Source organism: Thermobia domestica, chromosome 3 (assembly GCF_964235325.1).
Source record: "Thermobia domestica chromosome 3, izTheDome1.hap1.1, whole genome shotgun sequence".
NCBI classification, from domain to species: domain Eukaryota; kingdom Metazoa; phylum Arthropoda; class Insecta; order Zygentoma; family Lepismatidae; genus Thermobia; species Thermobia domestica.
Window position 1 is genome coordinate 146,568,623 of NC_137456.1, and position 21,672 is coordinate 146,590,294.

Genomic DNA, 21,672 nt, shown 5'->3' on the forward strand with positions numbered 1-21,672 from the left:
AACTATTAATATAATCAGAGGGCAATATTTACAAGTCGAGCAGAAGCACAAAGTTCAAGGGTGAATACTGCGGGCATTCCAAGTTCAGGGGAGGAAGACCAACAGCTGAAAGTATTACGAGCCCCATCTGGCTGGTAACTGCTGGAAGTGTGTAGTGTTACTGCATGAAGGATAGGTGAATCTGTTGGGATGTGACAAAAAAAGTGCCATTTACTATCTTTCATGTGATTCATGAGGTCGATCTGACTGGGTACGTGAATGTGCTGAAAGTTTTCCAAGTGGGTTCATGGTTGTTGGTGTTTATTACTTTAACGGTTAACTTCCATTGTGCAGAGTGGACAAAAATGTTAACATTGATAGTGTCTTATAAAGTCAATTTTCAATCACTTGTAATCCGTTCGTTTTCATTTGTAATCGTCATATCGCGGTCACGGTGCTTTAGAAGTGAGTTGCCTCCTCTAACTCACTTGCATTATTACTGCTATAGATGCAACAAAAATATATTTTTTGTGATAAAATAGCGCCAATATTTTGAAATATCGATTAAAATATGTAACATTGTAAGTTTTCTTTCAACATGTATATTTGAAATTTGAATAAACCGACATGGCGCCATTTGAAAAAAATATAAATTAATGTTGAGTCCGCTACACCTTGTAACTTATGGTTTCAAAACATATGCTAAACAATGCCCCGTACCGACTTTTGTAAGGAATAAAATTTTGGCATCTCTATTAGATTGAAAGTTACAAGGGTGCATTAAAAAATGGTTCACACTACATATAGATGCCTGTTAGTGTGTATATCTATGTTTATATATTTTTGTATGCATGCAAATTTTCGTAACTCTTAAACGCATACAGTTATTTCAACTTCGTATTCACATCAATAAAATCTGAAATGAATACACTGCTGAGTAAGACATCCTTGCACTCCTAATACGAGGTTCAAAGGAAGTCACATGTAAAAAATGATCAAGAATGATTTCTTTTAGTATTAAATAGATAGTTCGTGAAATCGCTAAGACGACTACTAACAATCTTGTTATTGTTTAATTTGACGTTCAACTCTCATCCAGATGGTAAGTAAAAAGGGCTAGGAAAATATATTCAAAAAGGCTGAGAATATTGTGAAATCCATAGCTATCGTGGTCGGGAAAACATTTGGCTTGTTTGTAATAGCTTTTGGAGTATACCTTGATACTACACACCTCACGGTAATTTTTTTATCATGTCACTCAATAAAATGTGTAGCAAAATGTGTAGCAAAAATAAGATATATTATGAATTACTCCCATTAAAGTTTCATTGAAATGCATATATTAAGTGGGAACAAGATGAAAATATTTCTCGTACTCTATTCTCCAAGTGCGAAGAACGAGTATTTTAGCTAGTTACAAAAAATGATACACACAAACTGTTCACTAAAAATCTTCATTTTGGTAATACTACAGAATCGCCGGAAATAAGTACAATTTTATTTAAAAATTCGCAGTTTCACAAAAACATAAAATATTATAATTGAATCACCGTTAAAATGATTGAGAAGAATTTCACTACACGGCTCTCGCAAATATAAAGTCAATCGCAATTTCATTGTTGAATTTTGATAGTTCGGTTTCTTTCTTGACAGATGGTACAAATTCGGTATTTTTAAACATGTGTATTTATTTCACTTTTTAATATTCTAGTCATTTTTTTCTTTTATTTGTTTTGTGGGGCCGTGCTAGCTCAAGTGCTAGAGCGTTCACCTATGATGCCTGAGGTCCCTGGTTAGGTCCCAGCTCGCGTCAAGTGAACCTTGTGGTGGACAAACACCGTGTGCGTGAGTTTCCTCAGGGCTCTTCCGTTTCCTCCCACTTTTTTCATCCCACAATTTCTTTCATTTATCATCATCAAGTCTCCTTTAGCCTAGCTATAGGAATTTTATTTTCATTTTTTATTTGTTTTTCTTTTGCAATGTTTCAGTCTAGAAGTTATTAAGTTCTATATTTGAAACTTTTGTGAATAAAAATTAAAAGAGTACTGGAGAAACATAAGTACAAGGAATGAGAGTATTTGGATTTTTATATATTACGGCTAGGGGCAATCCAAATGAAATCGACCAACGATGGTTGCTGACAAGACTTAGCTTTTAATGGATTTTTTACCGAAGTTTGTACCACATTTAGAGAGTTGAAAAAGGGATATTCATTTATTTTTGCCGCGGCCATTTTGTATAGACACCTGAGCACATTTTGGACTTTTTAGTGCTTTCCGTTAAATGCTGTAACTGTTTAGGTTTTAAACATAATGAGTTCAAACGAAAACCATATGAAAAGTAATGGAATGGACAATATTCTATGTTCTGTGCACATTGAGACGTGCTTCAGAACGTCCAAGAAAGAAGCTCTGAACATTGAGGTTGAAAACCTAGAAATTGCAATTTTGGATCGTACATTTTGAAACGAAATAAATAAGACTCAACTTCAATCTTTTGTCTACATACAGACTAAATAATAGACAATGTACTAAACAAGTTTCTGATCTGAGAACTATATACTTGATTTTTTCGAAATTTTTAAACATTGCTAATTTTTGAAAATCATGTGTTTTCACTATCAAATATGTCAGAAAGGAAAGAAGTGAAAAACCTCAAGTTTGCACAAAATAGATGATAGTTGTGTAGTAACAAGTGGGTAAAATTGCATCATTGAGACTCAAGTAGTTCCTGAGTTATAAGGGTTTCCTTCACTGGGACTCAATATCATGAAGTGCCATTAAAGAGAATATAAACTTTGAAGCAAAAGTCAAAATAACACGAAAGTAATGTTAAATGAGTAAAGTGTGCCTAATTTATGAATCATATCTTGTACAGAAAACGAAAGTTGTCTGTTACTTCTTTTCTGCCTATAGCGCTGCTGTTAAGACATCACTGAGGTAAATAGTTGATTAATTTGTGTACAGAGTTTGGATCTGATATTGAAAGCACGATCTGCAGGAGTTGTGAACTCTGTGGGTGTAAGGTTCTGGCGAACCTTAGTAATTGGTGCCCACACTTCGTCATTCGTACATAGTTGAAAAGAGGTTCTTGGGCCATGGGGATGGAAAAGTGGCCAAAAAGCTCGTTATTTTCCTGACTGATGTCTTCGATTAACCAATCCACCATTTCTGTCATAAATACAGACTACGGTATAATTAGGTGCAAATTACAACATGCTATGGTCTAGAAGTACTGAAATACTGCAATCAGTAAATTCATCTGATTGTGAGTATTCATAACACTTGATTTGTGTTTTCGTGAGTGGTACAAATCCATGATATGATCTGGTATTAATAATTCTTTTACAAGTAGCAAATCTCGAATATCTTGCTGTTTGACTGTATTTCTGATGAGAGATAGATAAATTGTACGCCTGAGATACGATATAAACTTAAAACTTGCACATATGTTCACTTTTTAAAATCGTGAATTTCACATCACTGCAACAACGTATCACTCAGAAACTACTCAAGTCTTAGTGACATAATTTTACTCACTTCTTACTGCATAAATATAGTCTTTTTTGTGCACATTTGGGATTTTTCACTCCTGCCTCCCTTGAGATATTTGATGGTGAAAATACACGATCTATGAAAATTCGCAAAGTTTAAAAATTTTCAAAAAAAATCAAGTGTAAGTTTTTCAGATCTGAAACGTCTTTCGGACGTTGTTTTCTATCTAGTCTCTACCTAGACAAAGAATTAAAGGTGAGTCTTATTTATTTCCTTTCAAAATGTACATTCCAATGGCCATTTTCAGGTTTCCCCTGAATGTTCAAAGCTTCTTTCTTTGACGTTCTAAAGTAAGGCTCAATGTGCACAGAACACAAAATGTTGTTCACTCCATTATATTTGATATGGTTTTGCTTTCAACTCATTATCTTTAAAACCTAAAAAGTTACAGCGTTTAACAGAATCCTTTGAAAGGTGCACAATACACTAAGGCACCTATACAAAATGGCCGCCCAAACAAACCTGTGCGGCTAAAAAATAAATGAATACCCGATTTCAACTCCCTAAATATGGGAAGGGAGGGAGTAAGAGGGTACAATCTTAAGTAAAAAATTCACAAATAAATAAATTTTGTCAGCAACCTTTGTCCTGAAAATTGGTCGATTTCATTATTTTAGATTGACCAGTTACAGAAGCTTATATCTAGAGGCTTGTTAGAGAAATTAAAACGAAAGTAATTTTTTTTTTTTTGAAATAGGATAGAGTAAAGAAGATGTGGTTTGGGTAGGGTTTTCCAGGATAACTCTAAATAAATTCATTGCATTTCATTTTAAATATGTCTAATCCTGCATTAACTTATTACTATTTATATTTCGTATTTGCCGTAAGAGATTGTTATGTTTGGTGATAACTGAATGTAATACGTGATTTTAGTACAGAGGGCATTACGAATGAAAGTAATGAAGAAAAACTCGCTTACTTAGAAACTTCTGCTTGAGTTGATTGTTCTTAAGAAACTTGAACTAGTAAGATGTCATTATAGTGCACTTTAAGTAAGCGATGTTGGGGTGTGGTTAGCGTTATTGCCTCGCAGTGTGGAGATTATATTGTCGAATACGCAATTCGGCTGTCTGAGAATTGTTCCAGAGTTATTTCTAAGTTTCATTAGGTGAATACTGGAATTGGTGTTTTATATATACGCCCGGGATAATTTTAATTCACTTCAATGTGCACTGTTGTTCAGAGTTACTTTGTTTCTTCATACACCGTTACACAATTTGCAGAGCAAGTTATGTTTTGTCCAAAATAATATTAAATAATGGAAGACTACTAGAAATCTGTAATAATAAAAAAATGGTATTGTATTGCGACGCGAAAAAGAAATGTTACTAACTCACATTTTCTCATTTATTGTAATTGAAGACCACAGGTGAAAAAGGAGGTTAAGTCAAGTAATGGTCGAAAATGAATTAACACATAATTATGTATGATAATGGTGCAGTTTGCATGAACTAAGTCCCAGAGTAAGAATGTTAGTCCCTAAGAAATTTAATGCTAAAGATTACGTTTGCAGTGGAAGAAATAGCTTAGTCAGTGGAAAACAGGGCAATTTTGTAAAGTTATAAAAAAAACTAACTTCTCTCCTTTTTTCCCTGTAGTCTTCAATTATTAAATTTCTCGAAATGAGATAACTACAAACAATAATAAGTATTAATTGTAAAATTATAATCTTTAAATTACGGTTTTAATATACATGAAACTCGTTTATAGAAGCGTTATCGAAATACGAACATAAAACTAAATATATATAACTTACATTTACCAAAGTGTGTCATGTAAATTTTAGCTTTATTATTTCATATGTATGATTACTTTTTGATTGTTTTACTCTTTGCATTTTGTCTATTATTTTAAGGCAATAAACAAATAGCATAAAAAGAGAATGAAACTTACGACATGTTTGAGGACTTTCGTCACTTCCATCACTGCAATTTGGTACCAAATCACAAACTTGAGTCCCATTAATACATTCCCCGGTGTGGCATCGGAATTCATTCTTTTCACACACTATTAGCGGGTAGAAGATTTATTAAAAATATACATGAAGAACTGTACTAATGAATGCTACCAGAGTAATGTGATTAAAACTAATCTATTCAGATACATAAATTAAAATGTCAAAAATGAATACAATCTATGGTAGATAGACAAATACGGAAACTTATTTAGAGCAGCAAATCATAAATGTTATTCTCGAATTAAAAATTGCCCTTGATGTCTGACTTCTGGTCCTCTTGGATTTTATTATTATTATTATTATTATTATTATTATTATTATTATTATTATTATTATTATTATTATTATTATTATTATTAATTTTAATAATAATAGTAATAACTGAAAACCTATAGTCTGTATCTCATAATCATTTAAGAATCTACAATGAGAAACTTTACATTTTAATATATAAGTAATAAATTGTAAAATGCTCCTTAAATGTTAAGTAAAAATTATACAAACTTTGGCAGCTTATATAGATTTATTACTATAAAATATTTTTCATAGCCTTACATTATTATCCGAAGAAGATAAGAGAAAAATCGTCTACAGGCATTTTGACTAATGAGTGTTAGTCTCACTTGCAAAATATTTGAGACATTCTGTCGTGAGGTATTTCAAAAACATTTTGTTCCTAAACTGCTGTGTAAACATTTAAAAATAGTTGGTAATTTTTATAATTGTCACTGTCTCGAAATGTACAGTAGTTCTCCAGCTAATAATAGCATCAGTAATTACAATAATAACAAACTATCTTGATCTTTCCTCAAATATAATTATTTCCAACCATTTTTAAAATATATTTCATGTTTGTTTCCGTTCCACAAATAATTTCAACACTTTCTGCGGACCACAGAGGTACATACAAATTATAACACGCGAGTATTGGACCAAGTACGTTAAGCTAATCATCAGAAATAAAATTTAACATTCGTTTAAACCTTTGTCTTTGACCAAAGTTGTGTGCTTACAAAGCCTTACAAGACGCTTTAATATTAGGTATTTTAAAAGTCATTTGCCTTTATAGATATAAAGATGCGGCGACTAAATTCGACTTAGCCTGGTTGAACTCCAATTTTGTCAGAAGTCTTAAGCAAACTATAAGTCATTTTCGGATTTATTTCTTTCAAATCTATAAATTAAATACTAACCAAATATTTTCTTTTGCTATGTGTATCACCAAATTTACCTGGCAACTTAGCGCTTGTTAGTTTGGTAGAAGTACAAGAGGATTGTAACATAAATTATTAAGTTTTTTCTTTATACAGTTTCTTACATGCCAGAATGTCAATTATAGGATTATAAAAGTTGTTACTCTATCATCTTTTAGCAATTTTTCGAATGATGTTACCAACATGACCGACGTCAAAATTTATAGCGTAATACTTGAATGAGTATACCGTTTCATAAAACAAGGACAGGAATGTCGTTTTTGCGTCAAGTTCAGGATAGTTCATGGCAAAACATGTCTTCAATAGTATTATTATTTTATTTGAAAATAAATAGGAAAATTCATATGTTGTGCAGAGACATTCTGAAACCCGAAATAAATTATTGTCTCTCTTACATTGATCAAGACCACATGGATCAGTGAGCAATATTATTGTAAATGTGCACTTGCTCACAATTGCATAAACAGATACCACAAAAATGGTCCAACAGAGTGAGTCAAGCTTTTCTTCTCGTTCATAGTCCTTTATACTGAACATTGAATTGGTATAAGAAGCTATCATTCTTCATCATGTATTACCAATTGTATTTATAACTAAAATAAAAACACTTCTAAAAATATTATTGAATATACATTTCAAATCAATAACCTTTAGTTTTACCCTGTTTTGCACTTAATTATACTTATTTAAGTGTTGTGAAATAAATTCCTGGGGATGTAATTTTGATAACGACATTAGGAGGATTGGTCAAGGGTACCAGGGTGAAACATTTTAGAATTACAAAGAGGATATTCTGGTCTATAAGAATCTGTAAAGGAAAAATATTTGTGCGAAAGGTTATGGTATTGTGCATCTTAACCTTACTCGTGATTAAAGTAATTGAACTAAGGGTACTATTGAATTTCAGAGACATTCAATATTTGTTTCAAAATTTGCAGATACTTTATTTTTTCGACACTTTTTTTATTCCACGAGTACTGCAACAAGAGTGCTTTTTAACGATGTATCTGGTATTGTTCCTACTGCACAAAAATTTATTAGTGGAGTACTTGCCTCAGATAACAACAGTGGTAATGGTTCAGATCCTTATTACTGAAATAGGTCCATTTATACATTGCAACGGCAAATTAAACTAAACTAATCAATAAGCAGAGCATATTACAGCCAGCCAATCTATTAATTTTCATAGGAACTTGCGATTTTAAATTTAAATACGAAATCACGAAAAGAATTTTAACTTTGTATAAGCATGAAACCCATATTATATTTTCACGTAGGTGACACCTTGTATGTCTATATTTTTCATACATCCTTCCCACTATTATCATTATTCTAAACTTATATCAAATAGACATGACTAGGAATAAAAATTAATATTATAAAACTACATATTAATTTTCTATATCCTTGGAATGAAGAACTAATTAGAATATCTGCTGACAATGGCAGTAGTATAAATTTAAAACTAAGGAATTAACACACTTACTACATAAAGTAACGTCCTCATCACTACCATCACTACAATCGGTTCGATTATTGCAGACTAAATTTTTGTCGATACATTCTCCACAGTCACATTCAAACTGGTTCTTTTCACATGGTGGCGGGCCTGTTGACAAATAAAATGTTTAACATTTGAGAATAGTTTTATAAGTAACAGAAGACAAAATAGAAAATTAAATAAAAATGTATATAGTTGGACATATCGTAAACATATCTTACTATAAAGTTCAAGTAGGCATGGCATAAAGTACCGATATAATTCATACAAAAATGATAAGCAATGAACTGCACTTATTATATTAAGTCTGCAAATACAAACGAAAGTCTCTCAGATACCAAAACAATTTTCACTTTTTTGTGTTAATTAATTTTATCAGAGTTTCATAAATCATTAATCATCATTTCTCCCTCTCTCACTAGGCTTCTCCATCCTGTTTGTAATTCCACCATCTCTAACCCTTCACTTACAGCTACTTAATACTTCTTGTTTGTACTCTGGGTATTGACAAGATCTATCCTTCTTATTCTATCGCTTCATTATCTCTCGTCTCCCAGTACTGTTATTTCACACCTTTAATTTCTATATTTCTTGCAACTTGGTTTTTCCAAAATGCTCTGAGTGTTTGTTTTGGCTGTTTTTCTGCACCTCTAGTTATTCTGTGATCCATCATATTCTTTTAGTCCCTACTTTCTGAAGTGCTCAAATAATAATAGCCTGGATTTCTAAATTCTAAATCTTAAACTTCCTTCCCAAAGTTCTTCAAAAAAACTTTTTTTTTTTAATCCTTATGCTATATCTTTCCCGTCTGTTCAAAAAATGGTCTTAGAAATTTAATCTTTGCTTGTACGTAGTAATTTTATCTTTGTTGGTATTTTCCATTACATTATAATAGTTTTACTTGTTTACGGAACATCCTTCTATTCTCCAACTTCTTCTAATTATCTCATATTACCTTCCACTTCTGCCCTCAAATATTATAATAATAATAATAATAATAATAATAATAATAATAATAATAATAATAATAATAATAATAATAATAATAATAATAATAATAATATCAATCGTGATAACATAAAACATTCACTACTTTCAGTACTTCTGTCCCTAATCTTAATTTGCTTCCTCTTCTGGTCTTCCTTGATATCATTACATGTCTTGCCTCTTGTCCTATTCATCCTTAGTCCATATTCCCGTGTGTATTCCTGTCGTAGTTTAGTTGATATTACATTTCTCTCTGTCTTTCTCCAGATAACAACATATCATCGATACTTAAGAACAGGAATATTTGCCTTTCCTTCATTCTACTTTTTATCCCTTCCATTACTGCATTGAACAATATTGGTGAAAGTATAACACCTACTTGTCTTAACAAAAGAGACACTGACCAAAGCTTAAAACTTTATTTTAAATTATAATTTGTAACTGTTTCGGATATCTAGCATATCCTTCTTCAGACACGATCGAAATTAATCTTTTTTTTCGGATATCTAGCATATCCTTCTTCAGACACGATCGAATCCTAATGATTAATTTCGATCGTGTCTGAAGAAGGATATGCTAGATATCCGAAACAGTTACAAATTATAATTTAAAATAAAGTTTTAAGCTTTGGTCAGTGTCTCTTTTGTTAAAACAATTAATCCAAAGCCATGAATAGTCTTACTACTTGTCTTGTATAATCATATTATTGCTGCTCTCGCTCTGACTAAACATTCCTATTTCTCTTCTTAAAATTGGTAGTATAATTAAATTTCATTCTCTGAGACTTCCATTCCTTTGCAATTCCATAGCATATGTAAGCAGTGTAGTCCTTGAATACCTGCTATTTTTATTTCTCGTTTTATTTCATTTCCTCATGGTAAATTTAACATATTCGTTTGTATCAGATTTTCATATTCTTCTATATTCATCATTTCTTTTGTTTTACCACTACCTCCCATCTATTGTCCCTTCATACCCCTTTATACTTTTCATCCAAATTGCCTTGACTTCGTCTGCTGTAGCTATTATTTAGCATTTTCGGTCATCATCTCAGTAGCATGTTTTTCTGGTCTCCTTTCATCTTCCAGCTGTCCAGTACATCATTTTTATATCCTACAAAGTATTTCTCCATCTTTCTCCATGTCCTCTCTAAATTGCTTCTTGTTTCCGCTTTATCGCTTTTGAATTGTTTTGCTAGTTTCACACATATTTCCTTATTTTTTCCTCTTTCCTTTATCTTCCGTTTTCTTTATGGTTTATTTTTCTTCCTCGATTTTTCCAGCCTTTTTTCCACCAGATATGCTTTTAGTTAAAGAATGTTGTACCGAATATCCATTACATCACTGTTACAAGTTCATTCTTGAAATATGTCTTATTCCTCCATGGTTTGTAGTTCATTCCTCGGTACTAGCTTTAAAAATTTGAAGCTTCTTTGCATATTTGCTACGTATTTAATTCATTTGAAGTTCGCCTTCCTTTATTCTGTTCATAGTACTGCAAGATATGCTCATCGTTGTTCAAAGTTATGGGCTTTTTCAATTAGTAGCCGATAGTCTTTACCTAACTTTACGCCCGGGATTATTTTTATATTCACATCTCCTCATCCGCTCCTGGAATACAACAAAATAATTTTCAAAGGAGCGTTTCATTGTATTCTTTTCAGAGATATTAATCAGTCTTCCTCCTTCCTCGTTTGTCTTAGCATTCATGGCGTTCTAACGCTCTCTCATACCACCCGTTTCTTTCCCGACCTTATCATTCTAATCATTCACCACTATATCAGTTTTCTCAAATTGAGGTTCATTCTTTAAATTGTTCTTCTCCTGCGCTATGCAACCATATTGAAAGTCGTATATCCCAAGCGTATCCATTTTCATTCTGAGCACGGATTTTAAGCATCATTTGGAGACATTCTTTGCTTCCTCATTAAAATCTAGACCTTTGTGGTTAACTATTTATCTCCACTCCATTCCTTTTTCCTTTATCTCTACCAGATCAGCCACATTTTGCAGTCCGTGTTCGAGTCTTTCGGCTGTTTAGTAGCTTTTGTCTTTACGATTTCCAAGATATCTAAGTTTTTTCTCCATCTCGTCCATTACGTTTTCTAGCTTTTATTTAACGTTGCTCTGTTTATAGCAACTATTCGTTCATTCTTAAACTTATCTCTAGGCTGAGAAGTAAAGTGGTATAAGTCATAAAATATTAATTTCATAGAAGAGAAAGTGTTTACAAGACAATATTTTGTTGAATTATATCGATTGTTTATTGACGGAAAAATTGTTCACTTCCTGCGTTCTAGTTGTTCACTCTCAAAAGGTTCTTAGTGTTCCTTGCACTAAAGAAAGTAAAGAAAATTATTATAACTCATTTTCGGGCAAAAAGTGACCTGACATAGTTTACCTCTCAGCCCAGATGTGTCCGTTTCCGTCGTTCTCCAGGTCTCGTTTGTTCTTTTTTTTTTTTTGAGAAATCGGTTTATCCGCTATCGGGTTGATGGGATGAACATAACTTTCTCTCTCCTCTGCAGTTTTCTAACCTTCCACAGGAATTGTCAAATCCTATTTCATGTGTAAGTACAACACCACCAGCACGTGAAAGGGAAACGAGATTTGGTGGGAGTGATTATCTTCTTCGAAGATCATAATTTATGAATATGTTAAATAGTTTCAAATTATGCTGTAGTATTGCAAACGAAGTACCCTTAGCTCTTTGGACATAATCACGTACAGCTATATAAGGAAGAATAACTACGAAAAAAATGCAACCTTGTTTTGTACAATATGTTCACTATAGTGCAGTTGTGGTTGTTTATAATCGAGCACCAACGATAGGGATACTGACAATTCTCTATGACAGAAAAGTACATGGCTTTTCAGAAAAAGAAAAAACTGCTACTTCCCATCTTCCTGCATTAAGATATACTCCGATTACACAGATTGTTAGTAATTATTTTCAAAATATTATATGAAATTCTTCAAGAACTTTGGAATCTACCACACTACAATGTGTATCGCAAAACTTGGGAATTTCCGAAGTTAAAATTTAGAGTTATATTTCAAAATCTTATTTTTAACCAAATAAAACAAGCTTTGCCATTCACATACTGTCTATCTGTATCTATGATTTCAATAATTGGGTTAGGGATGTCTACTACGTGGCATGTGTTATTCGATTAGTCTCTTATAATGATTACGAGCTTATATGAAATTAACAGGCATACTACCAACAAAGTTTTAATATATGAGGAACATTCTTATGCATGATTTTAGTTTGATATATCAAAACTGGCTAACAAGAAAACTTTTGGATGAGACGTAAAAATATATTTTAGCTTCTTTAATTGTATGGAACATGTCAATAGTACATCCAAAGTTTAAGAACTAGTCTTCTGGCATAGTCTCAGGTTTTACATGAATTTAGTTATTCACTCCTAAATTAAAGTAACAATTAAACTTTTTCCTCATTCATCTTCTAAAATTGTTGTCTTTCCTTCAATGTAGCTTAAGTTTAGACTCTCTCAAAACTAGGAAAATAAGAAAGATTTAACAAACTTCTCGATAAAAATTTTCCTTTCCTGTTTTATTTTGCTTATAATTTCATAATTCCTTCTCGGAGACAGGAGAATCAAAGTACAAAAATGAATCTAAGTACAAAAATGAATCAAAGTACATTCCATTATGTTTTAAAGATGCTGAAGAAATGTAGAGTTTATTGTTTCAATACAATTTGACAAAATAGAGTATTTTCTTAATTACAACGAAAAGATAGAAAAGTGAATTTGATAAGCCAATAGTTAATATCTATTCGAACGAGATATAATTGGAGTCTTAATATAATCGATAAATAATTTGAATGACAGTTCAAACCTTTCCCCAGGCACAAGTCTAGTTTTGATATTCTCAACGACAGAGAGAGAAAAAGATAGATAGATAGATAGATAGATAGATAGATAGATAGATAGATAGATAGATAGATAGATAGATAGATAGATAGATAGATAGAGAGAAAGAGAGAGAGAGAGAAGGAAAACTATCTGTACCCGCATATTCTATCCATTCATTGTTTATGTGTTCCAAACAATGTATTAGCTCATCCCAGAAATAATATCCTTTATCTATGACCGCATCAATGACATTTTTTTTTATGAACGAACAGTGAAGGAAATGACACGTGTATCAGCTGAAATATATATGGTACTTCATTGAATATGAATGTGCAATGAAAACAGTGTATTTTACATTTTAGGTTTGCGGCTTGTGTTAGTTTCATTATGTCTGTACGGTATGTTCACATACGGAAAAAAATGCTGTATGAACTTCAATAGGAATATTCAGAATTTCAGCAAACATATTCTGGTCAAAATGATAACATCAGATGAAACATTGTTCTCTACCATAGTAGTAGTACATGCAAACATCGTTTAGTATCTAAAAATGAGAAGACAACGGAATTGTGCCATAATAGGATTTCAAAATTGGAATGTGTTATTGAGTGTTTAATGGGATATCCGTTGGATAACAAGTTTTAGCTTTTGCTACATAACCAGGTAATCAAATATAGATGCCTGCTGTCAGCAGGTTGAAAGTGTACGGACTGCATTGATAGAGAAAAGGTCTGCTCTGGTTCACTGCAAGAGTGTATACATCTACACTGATAATGGACGCCCTTACATGGTACAACCTCATCCAAGATCGAAGAATGTTGCTGTGAGAAAATCTACTGCCTTATGTTTGTATAAGATCTTGCATCAGCAATCAAATATTTGTTCCCAGCCTGCAAAACCTCAGAATATCTGTGGAAACGCAGCAGGATAACAATGATGTGCGACGAACATTGATCAAGTTCTTTACCTCTGAAAAGGATGTTCTTTCAGCAGTTGATTCAATAACTGGTAGAAGATGAAAAAATGCTTTGGAATCCAATGGAGATTATTTTTCTGACTAAAGATAGTGTTTCAGTTAAGTTATTGTTATTTTCTTCACGGTCCAAAAAGACGACATTCATTATAAAATGGCCCGGATGATAAAATATTCTCAGCTCAGTTCTTGTTTCTAATGAATATATATATTCGACTCAATATAGATTGTATTAAAAAAAAATCTAAGGTTTTCAATTTGACAATACTCTAACTGTGAGAGACACTTCATAATAATTAAAATAAATAGAAAATCAAATAAATATATTATTAAACTGCCTTTAGGTTATTTTAATTACGGAAATGTTTTATATTTTCGTAAAACTTTTAAGGTTACGATACTTTTCTCACATAAATGTAGCAAGTGATTAGAATTTTCCTGAGCAAGTTCTTACACTTACTCTTCTGTGTCCGAGATGAGTTTACGTCTAACAAGTATGTCTAATCTTTGAGCGAACAAAATTTTAATGATCAACGTTATAGTATGTGAATATATTTTGCATAATAAAAATTTACACAAATCCGTATTAACTTGACACTTTATTAATTGAAACAGTTATTCATTGCTTCAACTCAAGTATGAAGGAAAACTCGTTTCAATGCAAAATAGAGACGTCAACATCATGTATCTATATCATGTTGCAAGTGACGTTTTAAAGTCTTAAATGAGTGGACAAAAGTTTGTAATTATTACCTAATTATATTAATCCAATGTATACTTTTCAGATTTACTACAATCAGTTGGTTGTACATACGTGTGGTCACTTTCTATCCTGTTAACTATCTTATGAAGTACACCTTGTCTCAAAAAGGTTGAGCGCATTCTTTATTGGTATTTTGAGGCAAAAATTTTCTAAGTCCAGCTTCGGGTATCTTCGGGAAAAAGTAAGCCAGGTTCGAACCTCCAAGCCAGCCTTTGCAATCGGGAAAAAGTTTGCAGATGTGTTTTTCTTCTTTTAAATATAATAAGACTTGTTACCAAGTGTTTAAAAAAGCAACATTGATTGAAATACTTAATGATACAATATTTCGAAACTTTTTTTTTTTAATGTTAGCACATGCTTGTTTGTCATTTAGCTCTCCATACGTAATGGAACATTTAAATACGTTAAGGAATCTTTCCATATGTAAAAGAATGCTCAAAGTTAAGAAATAGAACATAATTATCGCCTGAGTACTAAAATAAAAGTCGAAGTAGAACAGAAACAGCGTTTGTAATGGATATGAATGTCATAATTATCTTGAGATCCGTTACACCTCGCTAGAAGGTTGTGTTAGCTCATTGGTAAGCTGTCGGATTTTAAATCATAAGGTTAAGGGTTCGAATCCCGTCTAGGCTAATCCTTTTTTTAAAATTATATTTTCCGCAATGCATGAAAAATTATATAAAATAATTACATTAGAATACATAAGTTGTGTATATATAACATAATCATTGCAGAACATAGTAATTATTATGTTTAAAATATAACATCTGAGATAATTTTCACAGTAGGTCGGTATTATATATGAGGATGTAAATACAACTTAAGAAACTCGTTCAATAGCAATAAATAAGTTATGTAGTGTATTTATTTGCATCTATTTGTCATACAGATGTAACTTCTCAATATTCTCATTACAGCATGTCATTTACATTCGTGAAATACAATATATTCCTACGGATATAGAAAGTGTATAAACAGAGTATCCAAAGTCGTATCCTGCTTCAAGATACATAACTTTTCCCGATCCCCTTAACGTCACGGGAAGAAACAAATTCTCTTTAGAACGGAATGTCGTTACTTAGAGTCTCATTCGAATACGTTGAATATGCTTTTGTATATTCATCTCTCTCTCTCTCTCTCTCTCTCTCTCTCTCTCTTTCGCTTTGTTTATGTGTGTGTGTATGTGTGTTGCGGAATATCCCAAGTTGAATACAACATTTGCCAAGTATATGAGGATCATTGTCATCGAATACCAGAAATTGAAAATCGTATTTCTTCAGATTGGGTTTGCGTGTTCATGTTAGCTCACTGGTAGAGTACGGACTTGCCAATAAAGAGGTCTTGAGTTCAAAGCCTACAGATAATTATCATTCTTTTGTTGGTAGGATTGCACAGAAATCGGATACAAGGAGTGGTTTACTTCTAGAAATATTTTCAGAAGCGTTTAGGTAGCCCTGAAAAGGGCTGTTTTCGGGAGTTAAGGCTGGGACATTAATATTGTGTCCAAGACCCTTCTGAATTTATTACACGCTCCATTCTTCTGGGCATGGAATCTATTACATGGGTGACAAATCTATCTCCTTCCCCTACCTCCAGCCATGCTTCGGAAACAAGATGCCACAGGTCATCCTGAGTTCTTGGTGGATCTGCCTCAGGTCAACTTTCCCTTAGAGTACGCTTCACTTCTGCCCACATATTTTCCATGAGATTGAGGTCTGCTCCACGAGCGGCCAGTCGATTAAATCAATCTCAGGATGCCCTGCGAACCATTCCTGAATCACACGGGAAGTATGTATTGGCGACTGGTATTGCTGGAACTGAATTACACCATCAGGCTGAAATACTCGTACAGATAGCACCATGATATTACTGATAATGTCTAAGTACTGAGCATTGTCCAGATGTCCTTCAATTCTATGAAGCTGTCCTGCTCCGCGACTGGAAATCCAACCCCAACATAAAATAGATACATGGCCACTGCGATTGCAAGCAGCCACATATCCATGGTCATATCGGGTGCCTCTCGGACGATACACAAAACGGCGTCCCTCCTTTGATGTTGTGAATATGGATTCATCTGAGAAAACTACGTTTTCCCAATTGAGACCCACATTCGCCTGTGCAAACGCGAGACGGTAAATTTTGTGGTCGCCTGAGAGTTTTTCCTTCACGGCAGCAACACGGCCACGTAACCCAGCATGACGAAGCCTTCGCAGAGCTGTATGCTTACTACCAGGAAAGAGAGAAACTTCCCTTAGCTGTCTAGACGTCCTTAGTGGGTCTAACCGGGCTTCGTTTACTAATCTCGCATCTTGGGCTTCGGTTGACACATGCGGACGACCAGGAGATCGTAAATTATCAGTCTGACCTGTAGCACCATATTTCCGAATCCATCGCCTTCCTGTAGAGGCCGGGACACCTACTCGCCTGCTAGCTGCAGTTGCAGAATAACCTTCCAACTCCCATAAAGTAATTACTGCTGTACGTCTATCCATAGTTACCAATGTTCTGAGCTGTGAGAAGGAAGCAATAGGTAAAAGCTAGTACCTGACGTGTGATTGGTTACTTGCACGACACGCCTATTGTGGGGAACAGCGTTGCCAGATCTAGCATAATGATGCTAGATCTAGCATAATTTGCATGTCTCTAGCATCTAGCATCTTGCTTTTAGCATCCTGCCCAAATCTAGCACAATTTCAGCAAGTTTATCAAAAAGCCGTAAAACCTGAAGATGAGAAAGAAGTTGGTCGTGGGAAGAAAAAGAACGGCAGAAATGTATCCTCTTCCATTGATTCATACAGTCGGTAAACCATACAGGCAGTCTTATTTTTCGAAGTAAGTTCGAAACGTCTTTGGGCTTTTTTTGTGGCTCCACCCAGGGTTTTCTAATCCTTTAACTCCGACGCATGGGCGGAGCTATGGGGGCCATTCTCCCCCCAACTTTTTGACAACTTCACCATCTTTATTTCTGACTTCATGATCATATTTATTCCTGAAATGACAGCTCCGAGACCGACCAAAAATCTTCCCCCCCCCCCAGCAGACGATTCCCAACTCCGCTTATGCTGCGAAGTAATTTTCTTTCAAAATATGTAAACAAAAACTTTGCATTCATTTATACGACATATACGCCATTGAATCTGGCAACGACTGCATTAATTTAGTTGAGTTAAAATTTTGGTGCGTGAAGTATTGAGTTCTATCCATGCATTCTTGCTCTCTGTGTATTTTAAGTTACGTTATCGTATCTCAACTTCGTTTTTTTAAACTCCTGAATTAGTAATTATGAGGATCTAGCATAATTTGACCGAATCTAGCATAAGTTCGATCAGGTTTTGGAATAATTCCGAGCTGTGAGTCTGGCAACGCTGGTGGGGAACGACTTGGTCAACGACTCGCGAAAGAAATCTGAAAATGGTGCGCCGTAATAATAATATTAAAAACAGTTTTTATAAAGGAATATTAATACATACGAAAAGCTGTTTAAAGAATGAATTGTTATACTGACTTTACACGTATGAAAACATATACCATATACCAAACAGATTGAGCGATATGATGATAGCTGTTTTGAGACAAACACTTTCGAAGTCCAACTTCGGGTATCTTCGGAAAACAGTAAACTAAAGCTGCTGGTTCGAACCTCCAAAGCCAACCTTAGTAATCGGGAAACGATGTACAGATATGTTTTTCCTTCTGTTAAATATAATAAGACATGTTCAAATGGTATTAAGTGTAGAAAAAAGTAACATTGAAATACTTAATGATACAATATTTCGAGACTATGTATTCACACTCTCGTTTCGTCATTGTGATTTCCATACGGAAAAGAGCATTTACGTATGAGCTCAGTTATATTTCAGAAGCAGCTTCCGAAAAGCGGTCATATTAGCTCAGTGGTACACCACCGAGCGCTTAAATCGTGAGTTCGATACCCGTTCAGGTGAAATTCTTTTATGATATTTTACTTTCCTCAATGCATGAAAATTATGTAAAATAGTTACATTACAATTCATCAGTTGTATATATCAGTTGAATATATATATTCATATCATCAGTTGTATATATCAGTTGAATATATATATTCATATCATTTCACGACATAAGTAATTCTTATCTTTAAAATATAACATCTGAGGTATTGACAGAACGTCGGTGTGTTATGTGTGAATATTGAATACAAATTTAAAAAATCGTGTAATAGCAATAAATAAATTATGTAATGTATTTATTTGCAGCTACTTTCATCGCAGATAACTTCTCAATATTCGCATTACAGCATTTAGGTAGAGCATTTCGAAAATCGGATCGTGGTCCAAGACAAAAAACTAGCTAGCCCCAAACTGTCACGCAAGAAATTCGCGAATCGCAAAAGTAAAGTGAAGAGATTGAGAGCGGCAATTCCTTAATCGCTCTCTCTCAACTCTCTCTTATCTGCATTTATACACTCTCTCCATATGTATGTATGTATGTTCCAACATAACTCATGCATGCCTAGAGCAGGGTTTCTCAACCTGGGAGTCGCGGCCCCTAGGGGATCGCGAAGATAGGCGGAAGAGATAAATATAGTTAGAATCTAATACCAGAAATTATTTTTAAATATTATTTTTAATTTTGTTCTGATAAGCATACTTTTATTTTTTATACACACTGTAAAGAACAATAAAAAATAAGTCTACTGAACATTTTCAAAGGGTGTAGAATTCGTGTTACTATTCGGTTCAAAGTCTCTTGTCGTCGCGAATTCTGTCGAGAAATTTGAAGCTTAAAATATACAAAACGATAATCATGCCTGTTGTTCTGTATGGTTGCGAAACATGGTCGCTTACTCTGAGGGAAGAACATAGACTGAAAGTATTTGAGAACAAGATCCTTAGACGAATATTCGGACCCAAGAGGAACGGGAATGGGGAATGGCGGAAACTTCATAACGAGGAACTACATAATTTATACGGTTTACCCAACATTGTTAGGGTCGCCAAGTCTAGAAGGCTTAGGTGGGCAGGTCATGTAGCTAGAATGGAAGAAAGTAGAAACGCTTTCAAAATCTTGACTGGAAGACCAATCGGAAAACGACCATTAGGAAGACCTAGGCGCAGATGGGAGGACAATATTAAGATGGATCTCGCTGAGATAAGAATACAAAGTAGAAGCTGGATCCAATTGGCTAAGGATAGAAGTCAGTGTAGAGCTTTTGTGAACGCGGCATTGAACCTCCGGGTTCCATAGGCCATAGAGTTAGTTAGTTAGTAGAGTTGTTTAAAAATGAATTTAAATCAAAGAGGTATGATATAAAACTAATGAGAACTGTATATAGAAATACTAGAAAAATACACATGCAACAAAACCTGCACATTGAAATACAATTAAAGTTAAAACCTAATGAGATACCTAAGCATGGTGTAATTTCACTAGTGCAGCAATGTCCGGTTCAATCTTCATGACGAACATTATCAAACCATTTTCAACTGATAAGCGATTTCTTATCTTTGTTTTTATGTTTACCATAAAAAAAACACACTTTCGCACAAGTACGATATAGCAAATGGAATTATTACTTTTAAAGCAGCAATCCCCAGACCAGGATATTCTTCTCTCCTCATCAGGCAGAACTTGTCCAAGTCTTCGTTACAAAAAACCAGTTGCAAAGACTTGTAGCATGATCATTCTATTATTTGGTCAAGAAGTTGTGGGCTTAGATCGGATACGTTAATGGCCTCTTCAATGAAGGAGTTTAACATCCATCTTGAACCAGCACCTTCGTCATTGGGAATATAGATATTACAGTTACTGTATCCACTGTCAGTGCGGGGCGCCGAAAAAAGGGGCCACACATTTCGGAGGAAGTGTGTTACTCATGTTAGGAAAGTACATGTGCACATGTGTAAAATAGAAGGAAAAACGTAATAAAATGTGCTCAAAATTAAGGAAAGGTAGGGCTTATTTTGAAAATGTTATTGAGCTTCGTGCCAACCATGGTGGTGCTTCGTAGCTAGTCTGTCGACGTCACTCATATATACGGTGACATCGTACTATACTCTCGCCCCGGGCACTGATTTTCCATGGCACTGTTCACTATAAACAAAAAAATGGATTCTACTATTATAGAAATAGGTATGTTAAAAATCTCACACAAGCTTATTATAAAACAAATTATAAAAGGGTCGCTGGCAAGAGCGTGTGATAAAAGGGGATCGTGATAGGAATTAGATTGAGAACCACTGGTCTAGAGTAATTTTAACCACATTTCTTATAGTTTCAAAAAGATTGCTGTCGGGTTACCTATGGTGAATGGGAGGGGGATACATATAAAAGATTGCTAGAAAATGATCGATATTAGATTCATAGTTTTCGGGGTCGCTTAGATAAATAGTGAGACTTTCAATTTCGCTTAACTCCGATTAAGCTCTCATTAGTAGAGATGGGCACGAACGACTTTTCTTTGAAACTCGACTCGACTCGAAACAGACATCTTTGAGGTCTACTCTTGGACTCGGCGCGAAAAATATCTTCCAACTCGACTCGGATTAGAGTCAAGTCGAACCAAAACGAGCCAAATCCTGTGTGTAGTCCTACCTAGACAATACATAGACAATATTTATTCTATCATCAATTATACTACTGTTACTACAAATAATAATAATAATAATAATAATAATAATAATAATAATAATAATAATTATTATTATTATTATTATTATTATTATTATTATTATTATTATTATTATGACAACACCGTGTACAAACATGAACAATAGATGGTTAGTAAAGGAATATTAAAAGCTAGTTGACTGCCGACGTCGGTAGTCATGAACTCTACAAGGCAAAGATATCGTTCATTACTCTAAGCTGTAAGCG

The 21,672-nt window shown here is 33.8% G+C and overlaps 1 protein-coding gene across 1 annotated transcript in view; it reads right to left on the bottom strand.

Moving 5' to 3' along the window:
* LOC145681987 (uncharacterized) overlaps positions 1 to 21,672 on the bottom strand; it is a 189,048-nt gene that overhangs the window by 38,638 nt on the left and 128,738 nt on the right. The window contains exons 9-10 of the mRNA XM_081753588.1: positions 8,191 to 8,313; positions 5,427 to 5,540 (exon numbers count right to left, since the gene is read on the bottom strand). Coding sequence (XP_081609714.1) covers positions 5,427 to 5,540; positions 8,191 to 8,313 — 237 coding nt within the window. The remainder of the gene's footprint in view (positions 1 to 5,426; positions 5,541 to 8,190; positions 8,314 to 21,672) is intronic.